Source organism: Anopheles nili, chromosome 3 (genome assembly GCF_943737925.1).
Source record: "Anopheles nili chromosome 3, idAnoNiliSN_F5_01, whole genome shotgun sequence".
NCBI classification, from domain to species: domain Eukaryota; kingdom Metazoa; phylum Arthropoda; class Insecta; order Diptera; family Culicidae; genus Anopheles; species Anopheles nili.
In genome coordinates, this window is record NC_071292.1 from 73,125 (window position 1) to 96,787 (window position 23,663).

Here is a 23,663-nt window from a genome sequence, read left to right on the forward strand (position 1 = left end):
ATGGAAGCGACCCCCTCCGTAATCACAGTACAAGCTCAGTATTCCTTCAAGGGTTCCAACAACGATGAACTATGTTTCAAAAAAGGTGATGTAATAACATTGACACAGCGTGAGGAAGGAGGATGGTGGGAAGGAACATTGGGCGATAAAACGGGTTGGTTTCCTAGTAATTACGTGAAGGAATATGCTGGTATGTAGATGTGTGAACAATGACTCTAACTCCTTTTTTGCTCGCTACGGCTTTGTCATGTTTCTTTTTTTTTGTACAAAACTACAGGGCCGCTGCCTCTATCCGAGACGATACGTCCACCAGAAGAAATACAAGCATTTAGAATGGTCGTGCTTCGTGATCTTTTAGAAAGTGAAAAAGCTCATGTAGCAGAGCTACGGGGGCTAGTAGAAAATTTCTTGGAACCGCTAGATGAAAGTCAAATGTAAGTAAAGATAAGCGTTAAGTAGGGAATGAAGTCCCGTTAATACGAATTTAACCTCTCATTTGAAATTTAGACTTTCAATCAACGAATACGTACAATTAATGTGCAATTTTCTCGAAGTTGTTGAATCACACGAAGAACTATTACAGTCGTTGCAAGATTGTAAGGATCGAGTTGGCAAAATTTTTCTATCAAAGGCAACAGCCATGAAAAAAATTCATCAATCGTATTGTGCTGCACATCCTCGCGCAATCGTTATAGTTGATAAATTTTGGTAAGAGAACACTATATCCCCTCTACTACCTCATGCCCACGGACTGCTCGTTATGCTATTTTTAATTTCATTGTTCACTTGTACTCCTACAGCGAAGAGCTAAATGCTTTTATGGAAAACCGGGGTGCAGCCAAACCCGGACTCTTGGTTCTTACGACTGGTCTATCGAAGCCATTTCGTCGACTAGATAAATATGCCGCCATATTACAAGAGCTAGAACGCCACATGGAAAGTGGACATCCTGATAGAGGTGATACGCAGCGTAGTATCGCTGTGTATAAGGACATGGCGTCCTCTTGTTCTGCTACACGACGTCAGAAAGAGCTTGAGTTGCAAATTCTCACCGGACCGGTGCGTGGATGGCAAGGCGCGGAACTTAGTACACTCGGCGAAATCTTACACATGGGTAGTGTGGCTGTGGGGCCAGAACATAAAGATCGTTATCTGGTGTTGTTTACCGACACTTTGCTTATATTAAGCGTAAGCCAGCGCATGAGCGCATTTAAATACGAAGGAAAATTGCCACTGACGGGGATAACCGTGAATCGTTTAGAGGATACGGATCAGCTCAAAAACGCATTTGAAATCAATGGATCTCTGATAGATCGTATCGTTGCTGTATGTCAAGGACCAAGTGAGGCTAATCGTTGGGTACAACTTTTGACCCCAAGATCGTGTAGCATCACAACCGAACAGCAGGTTGCTACCGTAGACATGAAACGCAACATCAGCAGCTCGGCTGTAAATATTCCTCATCCGCCACCTCATGTAAGCATAAAACTGTTATTTTGACTTTGTTTTTTTTTCTGTACACATCCTAACGTGGGTCCATGATTTAATAGTAATTTCAATATCTGGTTGTTTGATTTAAATTTTTTCTATGATATGAATGCAAATGATTTGTTCACAAAAGAAATCCCTAGTTTACATGTAATGCAAAGGGGAACATTTGTATCGTAAAATTGTTTTACTTTTAACATTATATTTTCTCTTCTTCTGTTCGTTCCAAAATTCATTTTCGTGTGTGCTTCGTGGCCTGTGGGGTACGTGGCATCTTTTGTTGCAATTTCTGTACTGTTTTTCTATTGCATTTTTTATGCCAACTGGATAAACAGAACAAAAAACAACTAGCACTTGATTCTCGTGGCTACAGTACTCGTGTATCGGTATACAGTGCTTACAGTGGCAGCAACAGTCAGTGGTACAGCATAAATAGTCAAAATTTTGAAACAACCTTTCCCCCAGCATCTTATCCACCGACTGCTCCATACGCACAGTTAACTAGTTATTTCCGCCGTCTGTTTCGAGTCGGGAAATTATCGCGGTTTATTGTGCAGGCTCTGTTGTATCCTGAAATGGTGCAAAAATTCGATCGACACTGTGTAGTGATGAGAAGAAATCGTCGTGATAAAGCTACTGTTAGGATTCAGCGGCACGAGAAGGAAACGGCTTCAGCAAGCGCGCTGTTAGTAAAAAGCAATTGTGATAACGATGTGGAGTTACTAGAAAAAAATATTCCCAACAAACAAATTAAGTTAACATCGTGCAGAACAACCCAATCACGCTCAATGAATAATAGTAATAATTCCATCAACTCCACATCCTCGTCTTGTACATCATTCACTTGCACTAAAAATTGTTTTGCTCTCGAGCGTCAGAACGCAGTGGAATGCATCGAACATGAAGAGGTAGAGGAACAGGAAGAAGAAAATGAAGAAGAAGAGATGGAGGCAGAAGAAGAAGAAGAAAAGGACCAAGACGATGATGATGCATATGAAATTATAACATTTTTTACCGGCAAAAGCACCGCCAAAAAGCAAAGTGGCAATGGAGAAGCTATCACCGTATATGAAAGCTACAATAGTTCCCAGTCAACAGATGACGGTAGCGCATTCATGTATGCAGCAGCAAGAAGAACTCATCAAAACACGTGGTCAATAGATTCCAACGGAACGAATTTTAATGCTGATGCAATGCCACTTAGCGATTCAGATTTGATGAATGGTTCCACTGCGGGAGCTTGTCAACTATTGAATGACTGCAATTCTATAGACAGTAAAGATATAGCAACGACGATGACAACTTTTGATGTTAGTGGAATGACAACAACTGCTGTCGCACATCAACACTCCTCTTCGGGAAAAATTCATACTTCAACGGCAAGATTGCTTTTAGGTGATTTGAAGCAACAATTCTCTGAACAATCGCAAATGTCTAGCTTTGAGCATGTTGGGTTTGTTGCGCATGGTCTAATGGCTTGCGAAAATTTGCTCAATCTTGACGAATCGATGCAAATAAAGCACTCCTTGCAGCAGAGAATGATCACCGAAGTACGTCACAGCATGCCAACATACTTTGTTGGGAATCGTTTCAACCGCTCGTCAAAGACAGAAATATACATTCCCTCGTGGAAAAAAGACTGTCGTGAAGGTGGTCAGGCTTTGCAGGGAGATGATCAGGTGTTGACTTCGACAAAAATCACAAAATCTAAAGCGTTGGACAACATCGATCATAATGATATTACACATTCCAGTTCGCTTGACATACCTGCCACTATACCTGTCCCCATGCCAGATTTAATGACAGCTGAATTACTCTATAACTTTCCACAATCCATGAAAGATGAACATGATGATGTTGGTAGCGCAGATGAACAAGCCTCGTTTAGGAATATTGTTGCATGTTTATCACGCGAGGAATCCCCATTTCGCAAACACTCAATAAATTCGGATAAAAAAATTTTGCTCAATTCGGAACGAATTCGTAGCAATGCCAAAAGTAATCTAGAACAACTGCAACAAACACTGTGCACAGATGCAAAAGGATCAAATATAGCTAAAAGCGTTATCGGGGATACCAACGCATCAGCAAGACGATGCATAAGTTATCAATATGTAAAATTAGCTATCAGCAAGGACAATTCGATGTCGTTGGTAGAACAAAAAATTGATTCCAATAATAATCAGTCCTGCGAGGCATGTAGAAAAAAATATAAACATAATAGTATCAACTTGCAAGCAACTCAACTAATTCCCGAGCAAGCTATGGTGGGTAGATTCCCAAACACCCCATCATTATTGGGCCCATTTCAGAGCCCAGAGCACAAATACTGCAGTTTATGCAGTTCCCATGGCCATTCAAGTCTCCATTCTAGTGATTCAGGTATGGCTGGTAGTTGTACGATATCGTCGCCGCCTGATGGGCTTGCTAAATTTTCCGGTGATTTTCTTCTTTGTGATCATGCAGAGCAGCGTGCACTGAACAGCGAGGACGCTGACAACGCACAAAGAGAAGGTGTTTACGGGAATTTTTCCGATGGTGGAATGATGAACAAGGAAGATTCCAAAATGGCTTCCAATGATTTTGATTTTGCAAACCAGCACCAACAAAAATCCGACTCAATTCGTTTAAAAAAAATACGCTCGGGTAATAGCTTGTGCGAAATTGAGCTTAGCGCTAACGAAACTGTGCTTAGAGATTTCACCGACAGTGGACAGTATGACGCGTACCACAAACTTGATAATCATTATCATCGTCTTCTTCAACATGATTGTCAAGTTAACTTGGACAAGAACCGTGGTATTATTGCTGAAAGTGATCTTGTTTTGCCGATTCACAATACAATCGAGACATCAAAACACTGGGGGGTTGTAGAACACAACAAACGTATCAGTACGATCACTATGAATCGACGTGTGGACGCGAAACTCGTTGATCAAGCTTTACATAGATGCAACAAAAAAAGTGTATCCTCGACATTTTCTCCCTCCGAGGCAAACGATTACGTTGTTTCAACTATTCCGGGGCATAGCAATTGCACAGTCGGTCAAAGCCGTATTGTGATAAATGTATCAGACTGCACCACTCCCGCCGCGTTACAACGGGGTCATTCACAGTCGATCTCGACCCCGGACGGTGGTGACATGTTAGTGGCGTCAAAGGGGATCAAGTACAAAACTGGCCTATATGCTCACTGGTGGAAGAAAGAAAAGCTACCGATTTTTGTTATCACGAATACGCAGTCTATAAAGTTGCCACCGGCCTCCGGAGGCGCGTTGCCACTACCAAAAACATCCCGATCATTCAGTTCTCCAATCAATATGGCCGATAATAGAAGCAATATGAAAATCAACTATATTAGCAAAACAACGACCTGTCGGGTGGGGATTACTGCCACTGATGGCGATGATCTGTTACATCGTCCAAATATTACGATAAGCGGTCGTGATGATGGAGCAGCAGCTCAGGGTTCAGGCAAGAGTATTCCGTCTCTTCTGTATAGTTGTGTTTTTGTGTTTTCTTTTTCTTTAATTGATTTACGAATTTTTATGTTTGCTTTTACCGTTCTGATTGTTGCTTGTTACTGTGGTGCTTACATTTTACATTTATGACTTTGGATATTTTTAAAATAATTCGTAATAACTGCTGAACTAAAAACAGTTTGAAAGTGAAATAGAATTCAATTGTCAACTTGTTAAAGTATTCGTTTCTGCCTTCGCTAATATCGCTAATATCTTATATGGATCAAAGGATTTTAATTTCTTTGCATTATTTTAAATCATGGTATAATGTTAAAAATATTGTTATCACTGCATCACTGTTCACATACCCTATAGTACAATTTCATGCTCGACAGCTGAACTAGTACGAGGACTACAAATGCGCTTTTCACATCTATTTATTTGTTGTTATCTTTGCTTTTGCTACTACTGGTTGAGCTGATATGTACTACCTGAGCCCTGTATAAAAGAGCCTCTCCATCTCTGCGTGTGTGTGTCAATAAAAGTATTATCTTTTAATTGTTTTAAATCAAATTGTATAAGATACTAACAGTTTGCCTTTTTTTGGCTAATGAACTCCTTCTATACGCTCAAATTGCTTTAGAGTATATATATATATATATATATATATATATATATATATATATATATATATATATATATATATATATATATATATATATATATATATATATATATATATATATATATATATATATATATATATATATATATATATATATATATATAATATTTATATATATATATATATATATATAATATTTATATATATATAATATTTATATATATAATGTTCGTTGGGCCGATTATACATCAGGTAATTCAGCTTTATCTCTTAACATGATATTCTCTATTCTTCTCAACAGATGTCGCCACCGCCAGCAATTGGAAACAGCCATCCTGTTCGAAGTGGTTCGTCAAGCACCGTACAGCACATGTCGCAACACAAACGCAGTCAATCGTTCAACCATCATTTGACTTACAATCAAGTTCAACAGCAGATGCAGCAACAACAACAGCAGCATCATCTTCAACAGCAACAACTAAAGCAACATCAACCGAATGTAAATCTGTTACCTTCCCTAAGCTCGTTGAGCTCAAATCGTCCCGAAGCAAACCAACCGGTTCTAAATCAAAAAAAAAATCCGGAAAAAGGTAAATTAACTGTTCATGTTCCTTGTTGTTTTGTTATCAAGGCATTATGATAAATATCGGAAAAGACTTTCATACACACAAATTCTTTTTAGTTAACTGGAACATCACTAACTTGCGACCGGCACCACCGATGCGTCCGCTTCTTTTAAGTTCGGCAGCCATTGGAGGTGGAGCAGTTAGTGCTGGCCGTAGTGCAACCATCAGTCTAACTGGGAGTATAAGTGGAGCAACTGCCAGTTGTGTGGGAGGTGGCAACAGCGGCGGAGGAAATGTAATTTTGAACGCTTCCGATAGCTTAGCAAACAATTTACCCCTCGGTACAAATTCAAAAATTTCTCCCACTTATGAAGAAGATGCGTTAGTATTGCGCGTCATTGAGGCATACTGTGCAGCGTACCAAAGCTCGTCTCGCAACACGTTACATTCAGGTAGGCGAATCATTTATATATACACTTATAATCACTATTCGGTATTTTAAAGGTTTTTTTGGTATTGCTGTATAATTGTTGCATTGATTGATTGTATCACTAATATAATTTTAGTACAACACTTTTGTATTATCTAAAAATGCTATAAATAGAATAGTTTGATGCTGAACTAATAAAATAATATCGATTTGTTTTCAACGATTTGGGATTACAAATCGAATATATTAGATTTATTTTTCAAAGTGACAATTAACGATGAGCAGCGCTACTATGCCTGATTGTTTAATTAGTCAGTTGTTGTAGTAGGGTATATTGTGTTCCAAGTGTGTTGTAATGTTTTTTTTATAGAGAGCCTTGAATTAATTCTGCAAGTTGTAGCAAAAATGACTTTATGTATCTATGTGATGATTTTACTAAGTTTGCAGCAGCATTACTAATGTGCTGTAATTGCTAATGAAATTTATAGCTTTAGTCCTGAAACATTTTTGTATTTTTTATTGCATGTTTATAAATCATAACAAATACATAAAAAGTTACGACCATAATTTTGATCGTATTTTGTCTTTTTCCCCATTTACTCTTTCTCTGGCCGCCATTCAATCGTATTTGAATTTGTGTATTTATTTGAGCAACCATTTTTTTCTTAATTCATCGATTGAATTAAATCCAAAAATGTATGAATGCTTTCATATTCGCCATGATGTTTTTCACACAAATCACTCACGGTGTTTTGTACATTACTTTTAAATACGCTTGTTACACAAATGCTCCCCTTAGCATTACTGCCATGGACACCGTGCTTGCCGATTCGCGGTGGAAAGTTGAAAACCAGTAAATATTTTTCCTCTTCCAATCCCGCACTACCATTTACATGTTCTTCGCTATCCTCCTATTTATCGAGTAGTAGCGGCATTAGACATAGTCAAACACACACATCAACAAACAGCATTAATTCATCTCACATATGGCGGGAAGCAAGCCCAAACAGTTTCAATCTTTATGCGGCGTCAGTCGCTACGCTCCACGCGGCAGCACATAGTGCTCAACAACCGCAACAACAACAGCAGCAACCATCCCACCACCACCGTCAACACGAACGGGAACGATATTCAATTGGGGGCTACGGGAGCACCGAATGGAATTTGGAAGAATCACAAGGTGCACATAGTGCAGCCGGTGCACTCCGATCAACAAACACTACCAGCATCAAGCCAGCTTCAACAAGCGCAGGCTATCGCAAACCGATTTCTCGGTCTGGCTCGAACTACGATAACATTTTTATGAGTTCAAACACTAACACACCTCTGTTGTCGCGCGTTTCCAAGCAGCAAACCATATGGATGAATGCAAATCAGACAACACCAGGGAACGGTGTGAGCGCAGGACTTCCATATTATCAACAGCATCACTATCATCATTCTTCCCAGCAGCATCACCATCGGTATCGAAACCGAACAACAAATCGTGGCGAATGGGATGTCGTATCGTTTGTTCACGACAAAGATACTATCCCACCTCCGGTAGTTCCGGAAGGTGGTACAACGGGATACATAGGAGATTATCTGCCTCTAGGGCAACTCTCATCCCATACCGAGGGTAACAATTTGGTACTGTATGATCGTCGATTAAATCGGTCCTTCGAGACGGCACAAGGTTTGAATAGGAATTCAAAAATATCGCAACTTCGTCGATCAACCCCACAGCTGAACGGTGACGGCACGCAGCAGGAATATGACAACGCAACTTGTTCAATGCAAGAAGATAATATGCGTGATGATATGTCACGAAATTCTATATCATGTTGCAATAAATTATGGATGTTTTACTGGGCACATCATCGATAGGATTATTGAAAAGTTATTGTTCAACAGTCGCAGTGAACCCTGCTGATTTGTTGAAATATAGGTTTGATTTGTAGCATACTAGATAGTAGCAACAGATTGTAGTTAGATTATTAACCATTAGCCAAACTTAACTAACGTTTTATAAAGCAATACTGGGATAATGCTGTTTTGTACTGTTATGTCTGCTCCAATATGATACTGGTTCTATCATATGATAATTCAATTGAGAAATGCAATCCCCACGAGGATGATTGCACCAATGTGCAGTTATGTGAGTTTTATTCTCCTTTACTAAAAGTAGTTTAAATTAACAGCTTACTGTATTATGTTATATATCTGACAAAAATATCGATATGTATGCTAGAGTGTGCAATGTTTTCAATAAGCTGCTTTAAATAATCAATTTTTTATATAGGGACGAATTAAGAAAATAATCAATTTGTATAATCAAACAAAAACAACAGAACAACCTTTCACAATCGTTACAAACGCTTGTGTTTTGTTTGACGTTTGATTCTCAAATAAACTAGAAAACATGAATTAAAAAACATGGAAAAATCATAAGTGCCCTTAAAAATCATAAACCATAAAGTTGATTCTCACCTGTTTAGTGTTCCGATTTGTGGAAGCACTATTTTCCTAAGTCATCTATTCCTTACGTACTGCAGGATCATCAGTTCATGGTGCAATGTTTATACTTTGCTGGTTTCATATTCTCAATTTTCGTCAGGCAGTTTGCTATCAGCTTGTATTCGAACTTTTTTTTACTCTATCGTCAGAAGTGTTATATTTTGAAGTGATATATATTTGATTTTTTTTCATACTATCGTCAGGAGTGTTATATTTTGGCATTTTGTTCTAATATATCAAGCTTTCTTTTATTTTTATTTCTATCACTATTTCGGTTTCGTGTCTGTTTCATCGGTGTTCGTTCGGCTCATGCTTTCACTCGCATGTCAGGTGTTGATTACGATGAAATGACGCCAACGTTGCGACAACTGTTCATTAGCGTACGGCAGCTGCAGCAAGATATGGTGCAAATTAAGCAACAATTGGCCGAAGAGCGTAATCAACGAAATCACATCCAGCAGGTGCTGGTGAGCCATCTGGAAACGTACGGAGCAACGAACACAACTTGTTAAAAAGGACAATAATTGATTATTATATTAATTATAATCAGAATGCGTAAAGATCAACAGTCTAGTTTCATCAGCCAAACAAACCTGTGTCATCATTTCAATTCTCGTTTTTGAGCAAAGTTTAACATGTAAAAATTATATTACAGCAAAAGAATAAAAATCCACAGTTTACTTCACTTGGAACCTAAGTAACTCCAAACGGCTTGAAGTATGAAAAATAAATGCATGAAAAAAATAAACAATGAGTTTGGGTATCTAATTTCACTACCCAAAATTTGCAGTTCTTGTAGTAGGTCAAAAGGAATATGGTCCACAACAATGTACGAACACGCGGTTCACCACACTGTGATAAGAAGATTGAACTTTTTATTTACGACTTTAATGAAAAAATTGGTATCTCCTCAGTACTAAGCGTTGGAGTTTGGTAGTTAAACCGGCACTGAAGGGTTAGAGCTAGCAGACTGAAAATTTTCAGTTCGATAATCAAAATATTATATCGTCGCTGTGTCGCCCCACAAAGCCACTGCAACCACGATTATTATTATTCTGTTGCGAAACGGTTGATTGCTTTCGAGCACCACTCTACCTGGTTTAACGAGCCGTTAATTACTTTATCATTTTTTAAAGTATATTATGGCGACAGGAAACGATCAGCTGCAAATCTTATAAATAAATAAACATATATATATATATATATATATATATATATATATATATATATATATATATATATATATATATATATATATACATATATACCGTGTGTAAAAATTTGATTCCAAATAGGCGTTTATGTTGAAATAAATAAACTATATAATTTTAACATTAGAACTTATTGTCGGTTTCTCAAGATGACCTTGTACAAGTGGCATGTCCGTGCATAAGCGACTAGTTGATATTGTTTTAGTATTTTTATAACTATTACTGGCAGGTGTTTGTCTCGTTTTTTTCTCAAACATCTCAAGCAAATAACCAGACGTAAGATGATACGATTAAAAAAAATTGAACAATTATAAATAATCAAGGAAACATTGTTTACTACATTGAAAATGCTAACTTGGGAGAAAATTACTGGTAAAAGAGAGCCGCACTTACACGCATGGATTTCCACGATACGTAAACGCTTGAGAGAATTTTATTACGAAAGCTGAACTACGAGGAAATGCGAGAAAACAGAGAAAATCCTACGCATGTCGATGGACTTCAGTGTCGAGAGCGACGTGGTATAATACAAAACTGGTCTGTTTTGCGTGAGCGAAATGAGTCTGATGCACACGCGCGCGTGGTCTGGCTAGAGGTCGGCGCAGCTAGGCGAGTTAGTTGAAATGTGATCGTTCGTTCAAAGGGTTCTCTTATATAGTTGCACGTCATCATTGTGATTCTCCCTCGACACATCTATCGTCTTGTGGTTTGCATTGGTTCTGTCTGCTTGTCTTCTTTTCTTCGACAAGACAAACCACAGTGCGGAAGTGCAGCATTCGACACTTTCTTTAGAAAGCTAGTGATTTGTTTGAAAAGGTTGCAAAGGGTTTAATACGTTTCGTCGTACCCATAGGTGTAGGCTCGGTTTTACGCAAAAAGCGCCACGAAAACGCGTATCCCTCGTACAGGTTTGAAAACAGATTCGTCTTCGTTGAAAATAATTTTCCTCTTTCATGATTTTTCTCCTTCACTATCCCAGATACATCTCTTGCTTTCATCTTCGTTTTCTTTCTGATCTCTCTTTCTTCACGACTATCCGTTGAACCTGTTTATGCGGAAACGCGTTCTCGCATCGTGGCGCATAGATCGCAAGAATAAAACGGACTTAGAAGAGTGCAAAAGAGCTCGATTACTGATCAAAGCTTATTTGTTCTATTATTTTATTGATCGATTAATTGATTCTTTATATAAGAGTCTCAGTAAAGATTGAAATTGCTAAGAAAACCGGCTTTCGGGAAATTGTGATTCAATACATGAATAAATATTATTAAATTGTGAATTATTTAATACCTTGATAAGTGTTGAAGTGTTCTCTTGGTGTGTGGTGCCAGAACAACAAATATATCATACGAAAAAAAGGATAAATAATTCTAACGGAAGGTGTAACATATTGAAAGAATACAAATTCGAAGCGAATGAAAACCCTAAAGAAAAGAATAAAAATTGAAATCATCTATAATTTGGATGAATGATATCGTTAAACTACTATCACTACTTCTACTGTGCAGTGTAGTGTTAAGCTGAGTGTTTTCCGCACCATAGTTCATTGGCGGGATTGTCATTACAAAATAACTCAGCTAATACTTCGAGGAGAGTGTGCTCGAGGCATTAAAATTTCAAATTCCTTGTCTAAAATGCCGTCATGTTCATCTCTGTTATGGATGCTATGGATCTCCGATGAAAGAACTAACCGCCAGCGTTCACTATCATCAACGGTAACTGGTCTGGTGCTGACACTCAATATGTTGGCAGTAGCAGTTCGTACAATTTCCTGTCAAGAGGATCCAAGAAGTTTCGGTAATTTTCTAAATCTTAATTGGTATAACTAGTAATCTAGAATAGTAAAAATAATGTTGCTGTTACATGCGTTTTACGTAGAAATTAACACAACCCATTTTCATGAGAGCTGAAGTAATGTTCTACCAACTCTTCAGAACTGAATTAAGAGCTTTTATGACAAGAATCAGCCTTGAACACAAACTCCATTTTTGGAATTGGAATGGTGCAATTTGGGGAAAAAACAATGTGCTAGTACCCGTGAAAGATGTGCTTCGTTTCTTCCGGTATTCCCATGTTTCTTCTGCAGAAAGGTTTCATTGCCTCCCACCTCCCAGGCCCTCAACACCAGCGGCCATTGTTCTCGAACGACTCGTTACACTCTTTTTGTGCTGCGGTTTTCCCATTCTCACATTGAAAATGAGAAAAGAAAGAGGTTGAACATATACAACGTTCCCAGTCTTTTGAGCTAGTCTGATTCTGATTTCGAGATGCATGTACCATCATTAGTCGTTAGCATTAATCGCAAGCAAAGCCACATACCATCTAGTGTAAAAAAAATCTGTTCCATCACAAAACCGTTAGCGCGTTTCAAGAAAACTTTCAAAAAGAGGTCACAAAAAAAATAAAATTCGTATTATGTAAATTATGAAATCCGTTTGTTTGGAGACACCTGGCTCTTAGGAATTTTAAAGAAACGGGTTCGCATTTTACGTACCGAGTTATTCAGTGAAAAGTACAAATATAAGGATAATAAACATTTTTGAGTTTTGATTCAAAATGACGAAAGGTATGAAGACTAATGCCGAAGGATTCATGAAATTTATATTTGGCAGTAACGAGTACGCGTAACGGCATACAATACATGCAATAACAATGAGAAATGAGGAAATATTTGGATGGTCAAACCATGCCGACAAATTAAACTTTTATATATTTGCTCTTTGGAAAGCTACAACGAAAAAGTATTATCACAAATCCCTTTTTAGTTTTCCTGGCAATTTATATTGAATAATTAACCTCATGCAAGTTGAAAAGCAAATGGCAGATTTTTTTCCACTTTTATGTAGCATTTGTATCCAATTACGCGGCTTGCAGGCTAATGTTGTTTTTTTTTTTTTTCGTCAAAACGCAATACCCTATTCTTCAAAAAGCATTCAATTTCCTACTGCATGCTGATGCCCTACGTTTGCATACGTTGTTTAACCATCGATATAATGCTGCAATTCAGGTTAAAAGTAATTACACAAAGTCGGCCGTTTCAGATGAGTTTTCCGTCAGGAGAAAAGAGAGAAGTAAAATTGCCTAGAGCGGCTGTGGAAAGAAGTATTCAGAACAGGGGCTATTAACAATCGTGCAACAGACACATCAACAGATCTCAACAAGAGGTCATCCAACCTTGGTCTTCAGCTTGATTTTTTTTGTTGAAACTATTACATGTGAGATTACATAAACTGTTTTACCAATAAAATAAAACGTATCTCCCTGAATTTTGAAGCATTTCACATTCGCTTGAATGATAATTTGATAATTTACTACACCTACTTTCCTATAGAATAAAGTTGAAGATTATGCTCTAACATAAGCTATAAGCCATACAAAATGTATGCACCAATTGTTTACAACAATCCCCTATCGTTAATACTAGATTATCGAAATGCGACAATCTCGTGAGGGTTGGATATTTTAAAATATTGAAACCAATTCACACTAGCACTTTTTGAACGATAATGAGATCTCATGAAAAATATGAGTTATCGGGTATCGGTTATACGATCTTATTTTAATGTACGTACTTAAATGTGATTTTTTGCTTCCTTCGTTTACGGCTTAAAAAACATGATTATCGTCGATGTGCGATGACGGCACGATGATCATTCGGTCACAAAATTCGTTGTAGAGATGAATACATAGCACTCTATTGAATTCGCAAAAAGGTAATAATTGCTGAAGATAAAAAGACAATTCAAATGAAGTAAGAATATAGACAATAAAAAATTATTTGTTTTGATCGTTAAGTAATTTCCAAACGACTATAACACAACTTCCATGTCTTTCACGGTCAAGTTTTGTTTTCTAAGTTACTCTATTTGCTAAGTTAACAAAATTGAACAAGCATAGTTGTGTTACATTACGGCTTCAAGCATGATTTACGTCAGAAACTAGTTTTTCAGCGCGTAACGCTCAAGGCATTGTTTCGCTAAATGTTCTGCCTTTGTTGCAAATTGGTAAGCTTTGAGCGGCAATCGGTAATCTTTTGAATTTGTACAATAATAACTTTTTACAATATATGTAGAATAGCTAAAGAAGATAAAAAATTAGAGTAGCTTGTTATTGTTATTCATTAAAGGACGGCCTTAGCCGTATTTAAATTTGTATAATTATTTGTGAGCTGAAAGGCATTTCCTCCCAGCAGTCGCTGAGAGCCTTATCCCGGTTGATGATTAGACTTGCTTGTTGACTAATGAAACATAAAGCAAAGAAGAGTTACAGTTCACAACCAGTCTCATGGCGGAATGTGTGGCTTGAGATAGTAAAATTGGGTTCAAAAAGGGTATGAAGAATATTTACGATTTCAATTAATTCCAACATTGAACACGAACCAGTTGTTCTGCTTTAGTAGTTACCACTTTTGTTCATCAAAAATCAAAACTACTAAAACAAATCATCAATCTAGATTTGAAAATTTGAAGAAAATTAAAAGTTTATCAACCAGATGATATTATACCAATATAAAAGAACAAATTACCAATATTTTTTAAGCTGGAGGACATTGCATCGCTACAGCCACGATGAACCTATGTCGAAAGTACTCAGTTGGGATCAAAAAATATTAACAGAAAATAAAAATAACCAAAAATGCTCAGAAAGTATGGTAAAAAACATAGTGAATAAAAATTTAATTTAATTTAAAATCAATCGTCTGTAACAAACAAATGTTGCGTTACTAAGCTTTTTGCCTGAACAGCAAGCTCCGATCGACCATCCAATTCTTTCCACATTTGCTAAAAGCAACAATTTCGCGTGAAACACTTTTACGAGTGAAGAGTACATTGTTTACTACTAAATATGAAATTGTTTACTACTAAATACGTTTCGAAATATGAACACAATTACCTGACCGGCTAGCTATGTGTGTAGTTAATGTTTGAGGAGACAGAAAAACAGAAAAAAATTAGGTGTTTCATTTTTCTGGCTTTTTCCCAACGCTTACGTTCCACGCACTGTGAACATGCTACTCTCATCTTTACTCTAAGCTTTCTTTCCTTCCAAGCTGCTGTTTGAAAATCCACTCAGTGTAGATATAGGTTAATGTTACTAATTGAGTCGTTCCTGCCGTACCAGACTCGCACGCAACGGCAAACTAACTCACGATGAGCGGGGGTCGAACAGCGACGTGTATACGTGCCCTGAATATCTTCCAGATCTGACTGTAGAGCGGAAGAAAATTCCCACTGGCTCTCTCGGGTGTAAAACGGGTCATCGAAATAAGCTCTTGCTTCCTTCAAAAGTATATAAATGTCTTGTTTACTGGTTGGTTGATACGTAGCTTAAGATTATGGAGTTTACTGGCAAATGTTAATCTTTAGCATTACATAAAAATGCTTATTTAAAAATAAGTATGTAATAATGGCAGGCTCGGAATAAGTATGTTTTAATTGCTCGGAAAAGGATATAGTGCAATTATTGCTCGTTGCAACGAATCATATATGATAAGGTTTGCTGATCAGGTAACATGCTTTACAGTTTGTAATAAGTTTACATGAAAATTTCGTTTATTTGCAGAGATCCGATCGTTATCCGGTGAGCCAGACTACAAATCAGTCAACTTAACATGGGAGGTGGAAAGTGTGCACCAAGATGACGGTGAACAATTTGCATTGAACAAAGGACGATCAGCTAAACTCTCGGCTATCGTGGATGCGCGTGATCGGCGAGCATTCAAAGTGTTTTATTGTGAATTGCAAAACTGGGGACCTCATCGCTGTCGATCAAAACTTGTAACGGATGAATATGGCATCAGGTGAGTAAGCACGGCCTTAAGCAGATTCTCTTCTTTGTTGCATAATATTACCTTAGCAGTGATTTTAGACAGATTGTAATCTTATATTTATGTTTCATACGATATTAAAGACAGAACAACATGTATTCACTGTTGGTGAAGAATCTCCGGATGGCAACCAAATATTCGTTCCACGTTCAGCCGTTAGCGATGAAGAGCGAACACCAAACAACAAGTGAAACTGTCGCGAACACACCAGGCAATTTGGATAAATTAGGATTTTCTGATGGTGGAAAGCCTCTGATAACCACAGGATCTACAACGCTCTCTCGAAACCAAGGTCAAACTATAATCATACCAACCAAAGCATGTAAGTATTATAACGCTCTAAGAGCTTTATTGAATCTTCAAGATAATTGTATATATTTTTGTTGTTTTGTCATGCTAGTTTCAGCACACGCCACGCAATGTTTACCACACGCATCAGAAATCGAAGTAGAAACCGGTCCGTTCTTCGGTGGCCGCATTATCGCTGAGAACGGAAACTGTGGCATTCAAGGAGATGCATCTAGCCCACAGACTTTCTACACTATGCGCATCGACCATGAGAAGTGTGGTAGCAAAGTGAGCACGAATGATTTGACGGTTGAGACGTATATTACTGTTCAAGAGAATTTGGGTATTTTGACCCATAGCACCCGTCGATTCGTGGTAGTATGTACTTTCCAACCTGATATGCTGACGGTGCGAGCCAGACTGGCTTTACCAGCCAAAGGAGGAAGTGCAGCAGTTCCCGTTCCTTCTTCCACCGCTTGGTGGCCAGAAAATGGTAGAAATGCACGTGTACGACAATTTAACATGATCGACAAAACTGGTCTCGTACTAAAACAGGAAGGGCACTCGTACGGTGTTGAATCTGAGCAATCGGAATTGCAGGACAGTGATAATCAAGCAGTTGTAAGAGAACTCTCGATGACGCAAACAGCAGAATCAAGCGCTGAATCGCGGGTGAATATCCTTTTGTCTGTGGTAAAGCCAACGAATCCAGAAGAGCCGCATGTGACAGAGCATAATCACGTCACAGATCGCGGTCGTTTCTTAGTTGGAGCTGAGCTTGATCACCGGTACAGCCAGAAACATGCAGCCGAGTCTGACAAAACGAATGGTATTGAGTCTAAATCGGCAGTAAGTTCAGAACGTCATTCTTCTAGTGGCGTAGTAGGGGGAGGACATACAGGAGCCCTCTCGGTGCAAGTGTTCGATGCTACAGGGCTTCTAATATCCGCCTGTTTGGCTGTGATACTAATTGGTGCCCTCGTTTATTTGCTACAACGCGAGTTAAAAAAGCAGCGCATGATCAACCAACACCATCAGATAAAACAAACTGCTTCCGAGCACCAAGTAGGAGCAACGGAATGCGATGCTATGTAGACTATAGCTGCTTGAACATGGACATAGACTGCAACACCGACAGCATCTCAGAGTCGTGATAAGTGATTGGGTATTTTCTTGCCGAATATCTGACATAAGATATAATTCAGTCCTGAAATTTTAAATCTCCAGTCTCCCATTCCCTATGGTATAAACTATTTTCAGAACCTTTTATGCTTACTTGTTTCCTTTGAAACGATGTTTGTGTGTTTCATTGTATGACGATGACTAAGCATAAAAATAAATCTTAAACATTCCTTCTGTTATTGTGCACCTTATATTCACCCACCAATAAAACATTGTAATAAGGTGCACACGAGAATTTTTTTAAAGACGGGGCAGCTGCCTATAAATTCAATTATTTATTTTTTTACTCTTATGTTTAAGAAAAGTAATACAAGAATAGAGTCTTGAGAATGAATAAAGAGCCTTAAAATTAGGTTTTTTTTAGAGCGTAAGAAAGAAAAATGTTAAAAAATAAAGATTTTATGATAAATAACTTGTTTTGCGCAGCATAAATTCTTTGATCCAGCCGGTTAATAATGCTATGAACTTTATCATAGTATCGAACCGAATACTACATATCTGATTCTAAATAAGCTAAAGAGAAAAAAGTACCACAAAAAAAATTCGTGGCAAAGTTACGTACTTAGATTCCAAAACTAATGATTGTACAATTAGAATGAATTTTTTAAATAATATTTAAAACAATCAAAAACAACAACGTAAGTCTCAATTTCAATTCTACTAGTCTAATAGGGAAATATTTTTCGATGCGATGATGCTATAACAATCTAATTAACATCCATGAGCTCAGCGATAGAGCTGCCTCAAAATTGTATACAGCAAGTTTTACAGATGTTCTCTACAAAGAGCTACGATCTATTAATGTGAAAGTTCAAACCGTCCGTCGAAGAAATGCACACACGAATGTGACGGATTTCATTACCTCCGGAAAGATAGGCAAATTTTACAAAAAGTATCTGGTCCGAGTAGATAGCATAGCACTTTATAACCTACGCAGGCTGCCCGATCGGCAAAGTCAACAAAACTTGTAAGGTTTGTTCACATGGGGTTCACAGGCGAACACGTTGCGTTTAAGTGTTTGTTAGATATATATATATAAATCATTTCAATTTAATTAAATTTCAGGATGCTGGTCTAAACATTTTATCTGTGTTTGATTGAATAGTGATATTTGGAATGCTTCGCAAAAACTGCGAATCGAAATTATCACTACAAAGCAGACCAATGTTCGATAAAATAGTAAAATAAATAGCCAATTCTGGCATGATTTATTCATTTGCAACCTTCAACTTTATTTCCAGAATGTTTACAGATACCTTGCATTACAATTACAAGTACCTTCATTACAATATCAATGCTAGAACTGCATTCTCAGATGCATCTCAGAGAGGTTCTAGTTGGAGAGGGGATAATCAATAGGTTTCATTCTCACGCGTTTCAAAACACAACACACGATTTGAAGGACAATCTATCTCTCATAAGGTCCGAGCTTGAAATCTGAAACCTAGTAGTTGTAGAACTATTGAAGTTGCACTAGATGCTAGTTGTGCCGCTTTGATGCGAATACTATTTGATACTTTAAGAATGTTGTTTCTTGGTGAAATTTTAATTATAATAGGGTTATACTGTTCTCTTTGTTGGTTGTTCGACAACCTTCGGGGACCTATGTCGATTGTGATAGGTGGCATAAAAGAGCTCGTACACAAGCAAACGTTTTCCGAGAAATATGGTGAATGGGCAGGTAAGTTCTGATGCAATTGCTGTTGATTCTCTTAATCGTAATAAATTTTTGCATATTATGTTGCACCTACGACTTACTTTTTCAAAGTGATAACCGGAGCTTCGGATGGGATCGGAAAAGGCTATGCGCGTTATCTCGCCAGGAAAGGCATGAAAATTGTACTAATAGCGAGGAACGAAGAAAAACTAAGTTGCGTGGCACAAGAAATTACCAAGACATATTTGGTACAAACAAAGATAATTGTAGCAAATTTTTGTGATGGCGAGAGCATTTACGATCATCTCAAGGAGAAGCTTAATTCGCTAGACGTTGGTATATTGGTCAACAATGTTGGACTTTCATACAACAGGGGCATGTGTGTTGAGCAGTTGGCACAGCAAGCACTGTGGGATTTATTGTACGTGAATATAGCGCCTGTTACTCTGCTGTCTCATATGCTGATACCCTTTATGAAACAAAAGCGTCGAGGATTAATTATCAATGTATCATCACTTTCGGCAGCAGCACCGGCTCCGTATTTGACCGTTTACGCGGCAGCTAAGGCCTATGTAAGAAATTTTTCAATTGCATTGCGACAAGAGCTACGCGAGTTTCAAGTAGAGGTACAAACCGTCCTACCAGGATTCGTTCACACAAACATGACGGATTTTGTTGCCTCCGACGAATACAAAAACAGCGGCATAAGAAAACATTTGGTGCTTCTGGATGATTATATCCGATACGCCGGGTTTACGATTGGGAAAAGTGATCATACATGTGGATACTGGACTCACGGCCTGCAATACGCAGGACTGAAACTTATTCCTGAGCAGTTTCGGGTGTTCGTGTTACAGATGATTTATGACAAATTGCGAAATGGCAAAGAAAAGAATAATTAAACAGTAAAAGGTTCACCCAAGTGTGTATGCTAGCTAAAACTAAACTAAAATTACTTTACAAGACGATAGAACACAGTTGATAAAATATTCTCAAAAAACAGTGCTGCTACATTCCACTCTTTTTTTTACATCGTTTCTCGCTTTAGCAAAAAAGAATGTGACAACATACAGCAAACAAATATTATGATTTAAAAGTTGTATTTTTTGCAAAACAAGATGGCTAATATTACCCAATACGCGACGCGACATCATACATAGTGCACTAACGAGCATGAAAAATTGCTTGAGAACCATTGAAGAAGAAGTAGTACCATTGCACCATTACTTGCAAAATGGAACGGTCTGATAAGGTATATTATCTCTATTTATAATACCGAAATATAAAATCACACAGACACACGTTTCCCTGAAAATCCGTTTGCTACATGACACGTCCAAGGTAAAAGGTCGAGCGCGAAGAGAATTAGTTGAAAAAAAAAACCTATGTCCTTTAGATAGAGCTTCCTTTTGATACGCACCTCACAGTCAGTCAAGTTATTGTGTTGTAGAAGGTAAGAAGCAGCAACAGCACACCTACGATGTTAATGCTACTAACTACGATTATTGGAGCGTATAGTATAATCTGCTGGATCTACGAAAACCTTCGTACTCCTTTTCTGTTGCTGTTGAAATGGATTCAACAGCAATTTGAAAAGGATAGACAAGATTTATTTTCACAGAAATACGGTTCTTGGGCAGGTATGTATTGAGATAGCAACAAATAATGTAACGTGTTTAGCATTTATACAATATTATGATTGCGTACAGTTATTACCGGTAGTTCCGATGGAATCGGCAAAGGATATGCAAGCTATTTAGCCAGTCAAGGTATGAAAGTACTGCTTGTTGCTCGCAATGAGAGCAAACTAAAACGAGTGGCCGAAGAAATCACGGCCAAACATGGCTTAGAAACCCGCATTTTCGTAGCTGACTTTTCAAAGGGAGAAGAAATTTACGACAAACTTGCAATAGCGTTGAACAAGCTGGATATAGGCATCCTGGGTAAGGGACTAAGGGACTCATTTTCTTTATAGCTATTGATATGATTATTTATGTTACAGTTAATAATGTGGGAATCATCAACGAAAAACCTATCCAGACAGATAAAATGGAAAGGCGTTTAATGTGGGATCTAATCAACATCAATGTAGGAGCTGCAACGCTTCTGTGCAATATTGTAATTCCTTCAATGAAGCAACGCAAACGTGGATTAATCATAAATGTTTCTTCACTCTCATCGCTCGCTCCAACTCCTTATCTAAATGTGTATGCTGCAACAAAAGCTTACATAACGAGTTTTTCGCTTGCATTACATGAAGAGCTTGCACCTTACGGGATCGAGTGCCAAACCGTATCACCAGGTTTTGTACACACGAGTATGACGGATTATCTAGCACCAGCAAATGGACAACAAAAATCTGCACCGTTACACCTTGTAAAGGTCAATGATATGATACGGTACGCAGGATTCACCATCGCTAAAGTCGATCAAACCACTGGCCACTGGTCGCACGGCGTGCAAGTGAGTTATACAAAGTTGTGAAATGTACCCTGGATCCCCGTTTAATAGTGTTTTTTAACTCTTTCGTTGTAGACCGCTTTACTTAAAGCGCTGCCGTTATCATTGAGACTTCGAGTATACGCCAAACTGTATACATACCTTTTGAAGAAACATTCCACCATTGAGCACTAATTAACCTGAATATTAGGCTTTTCAAATTCAGCACTTCCATGTGATAACTATTTTATCTGCCCATTTGTTGAGCAATGAATTAAAGTGTTCATTGATATCTATTATAAGTCACCATTATATTCAATATGTAACATTCACGACGGTTTTGATTAATTCATTCCAAAATTTCTTCACCCTCTTTCATTTCCTTTAAATTCAAAACTTCTATTGTGCCTGAACCTTTGGTATCTGTTCGAACGATGTCATCTATTTCTCGAAAGTGTCCTGGGTCTATGAGGCACGTTAGAGTAAGCTGTTCGCCTTCCCATTCTTCTCGTTCAATAACGGTCTCAGAAGTAGAACTAAGCTTAGCAAGGCGCTGCTTTAGGTGTTTTGATTCGATACCTGGTACAACTAACTTCAATCGCATTTTGGCACGCTCCAGCGGAATCGTTTCTTTTAGCAGCCGAATTACATCTAACGCCTGCTGTTTAGCTTTACGATGAGATTTGATGGAATAGTGATTATCTTTCATAGATTTTTCGATTATCGAAACCGGATAAGGACGCTTGGTTTCGGGATTTACACACTTTTCAGCAACGATCGTAGCGATCTCTTTGAACAAAGAGTCCAGTTGATCCTGCCGCTCTCGTTCTGACACCTGCAGCTCGCCTTTGGCTAATATTTCTTGGCAAATCTTCGGCAAATCGTCTGTACCGAATGCTTTCTGCAATTCGTCTTTTTTAGCAATTTCCCCCTTGCTTACATTACTAAATACGGCTGCTGTTTGCAATACTTCATCCAAGTCTTTTTCTGCACCTGATCGCCATGAAAGCACCTTGTTTTTGTAACACGCAATCTCGAAGCGTCTGCCACTTTTTTTCATTCGAACCACGGCTACGTTTGTCAATCGTATCTGATTTGTTGGTGTAAATATTTTGGGCATTTCGCTGCGCTGCGTATAATTTCAATTTATTCACTGTACACGAATTTTTGTTTACCACGATTACTCTTGACTACCGTCATTTTAGCATAATTATAGACAACGTGCTTTGGGATACGTTTATACTCTATAATTGACAAGCTTATTTCTTCGCAACATGCGCAACGTGGATGGATGCCTGGCCGTCACTAAATTGATTATAACAACATCACATACAAAGCGATTTTTACGATGTTGGCTGGCTCAATGGACACTTAGTTTTGATGCAGATGCATACTTATTGCACAAATTGTTACAATGCGCATATAATACCTTAAGAATTGATTTTTATAATTGCGGTGTTGGACATTTATAATGTCCGACCCATGGGAGTTCGATTCTGTTGAAGTTCTGTCACTCTGGCCATTATTGATTACAAATTTCTGGACCGGTCCTTCATTCTGAAAGTAACAAATTCAATTAGAATTCGACACAAATTTATCAATATACTTAGTTAACACATTATATCACATCCATTGAACGATGTCCATTTACTGGTACGGTTTTTTACCTAAATGCAACCGTAGGGGAGATTTTAATTATCCTTTATGTCTAAATCATTGAAGGCACATCTCACTTTCATGTTGTTTAATACCACTAAAGTTTAAGCATCCGTGTCGTTGAAGCTATGCTATTTAAAAGTTATATTTACGAGGTTGCTAACAATTTCACCATTCTCTTGATACGTTTTATAACACAAACAAGATGATTAAGAGTCACCAATTTATGAGTTAAAACACCTACATGCACCGATTAATCTAAGCAAGCAATAAGAGCAACATTACGGTCATAATTGATTGTCATAGAACCACCACTCACCACCGATAGTCTTTAAAC

At 37.9% G+C, this 23,663-nt stretch overlaps 5 protein-coding genes across 5 annotated transcripts; 4 read left to right on the top strand and 1 right to left on the bottom strand.

Annotated features, from left to right (window-relative positions):
- LOC128727599 (uncharacterized) lies at window positions 1–10,228 on the top strand. The gene is made up of 9 exons (XM_053821529.1): window positions 1–190; window positions 278–434; window positions 508–708; window positions 801–1,476; window positions 1,824–3,141; window positions 3,202–3,344; window positions 5,876–6,164; window positions 6,257–6,592; window positions 9,397–10,228. Exons 1-9 carry the CDS (start codon window positions 1–3, stop codon window positions 9,576–9,578), a joined length of 3,492 nt encoding a protein of 1,163 aa, XP_053677504.1. The 3' UTR covers window positions 9,579–10,228.
- Window positions 9,405–22,790, bottom strand: LOC128725269 (ribosome maturation protein SBDS). The gene is made up of 2 exons (XM_053818998.1): window positions 21,833–22,790; window positions 9,405–9,542 (listed from the first exon to the last, which is right to left on the bottom strand). Exon 1 carries the CDS (start codon window positions 22,788–22,790, stop codon window positions 22,020–22,022), a length of 771 nt encoding a protein of 256 aa, XP_053674973.1. The 3' UTR covers window positions 9,405–9,542; window positions 21,833–22,019.
- On the top strand, window positions 11,912–17,645 carry LOC128727601 (uncharacterized). The gene is made up of 5 exons (XM_053821531.1): window positions 11,912–12,074; window positions 15,840–16,077; window positions 16,188–16,291; window positions 16,370–16,426; window positions 16,505–17,645. Exons 1-5 carry the CDS (start codon window positions 11,912–11,914, stop codon window positions 17,485–17,487), a joined length of 1,545 nt encoding a protein of 514 aa, XP_053677506.1. The 3' UTR covers window positions 17,488–17,645.
- On the top strand, window positions 18,923–20,390 carry LOC128725267 (inactive hydroxysteroid dehydrogenase-like protein 1). Its single transcript, XM_053818996.1, has 2 exons — window positions 18,923–19,255; window positions 19,343–20,390. Exons 1-2 carry the CDS (start codon window positions 19,072–19,074, stop codon window positions 20,131–20,133), a joined length of 975 nt encoding a protein of 324 aa, XP_053674971.1. The 5' UTR covers window positions 18,923–19,071; the 3' UTR covers window positions 20,134–20,390.
- Window positions 20,712–21,897, top strand: LOC128725268 (inactive hydroxysteroid dehydrogenase-like protein 1). Its single transcript, XM_053818997.1, has 4 exons — window positions 20,712–20,871; window positions 20,941–21,174; window positions 21,234–21,694; window positions 21,767–21,897. Exons 1-4 carry the CDS (start codon window positions 20,712–20,714, stop codon window positions 21,863–21,865), a joined length of 954 nt encoding a protein of 317 aa, XP_053674972.1. The 3' UTR covers window positions 21,866–21,897.
- Window positions 22,791–23,663: the final 873 nt, after the last annotated feature.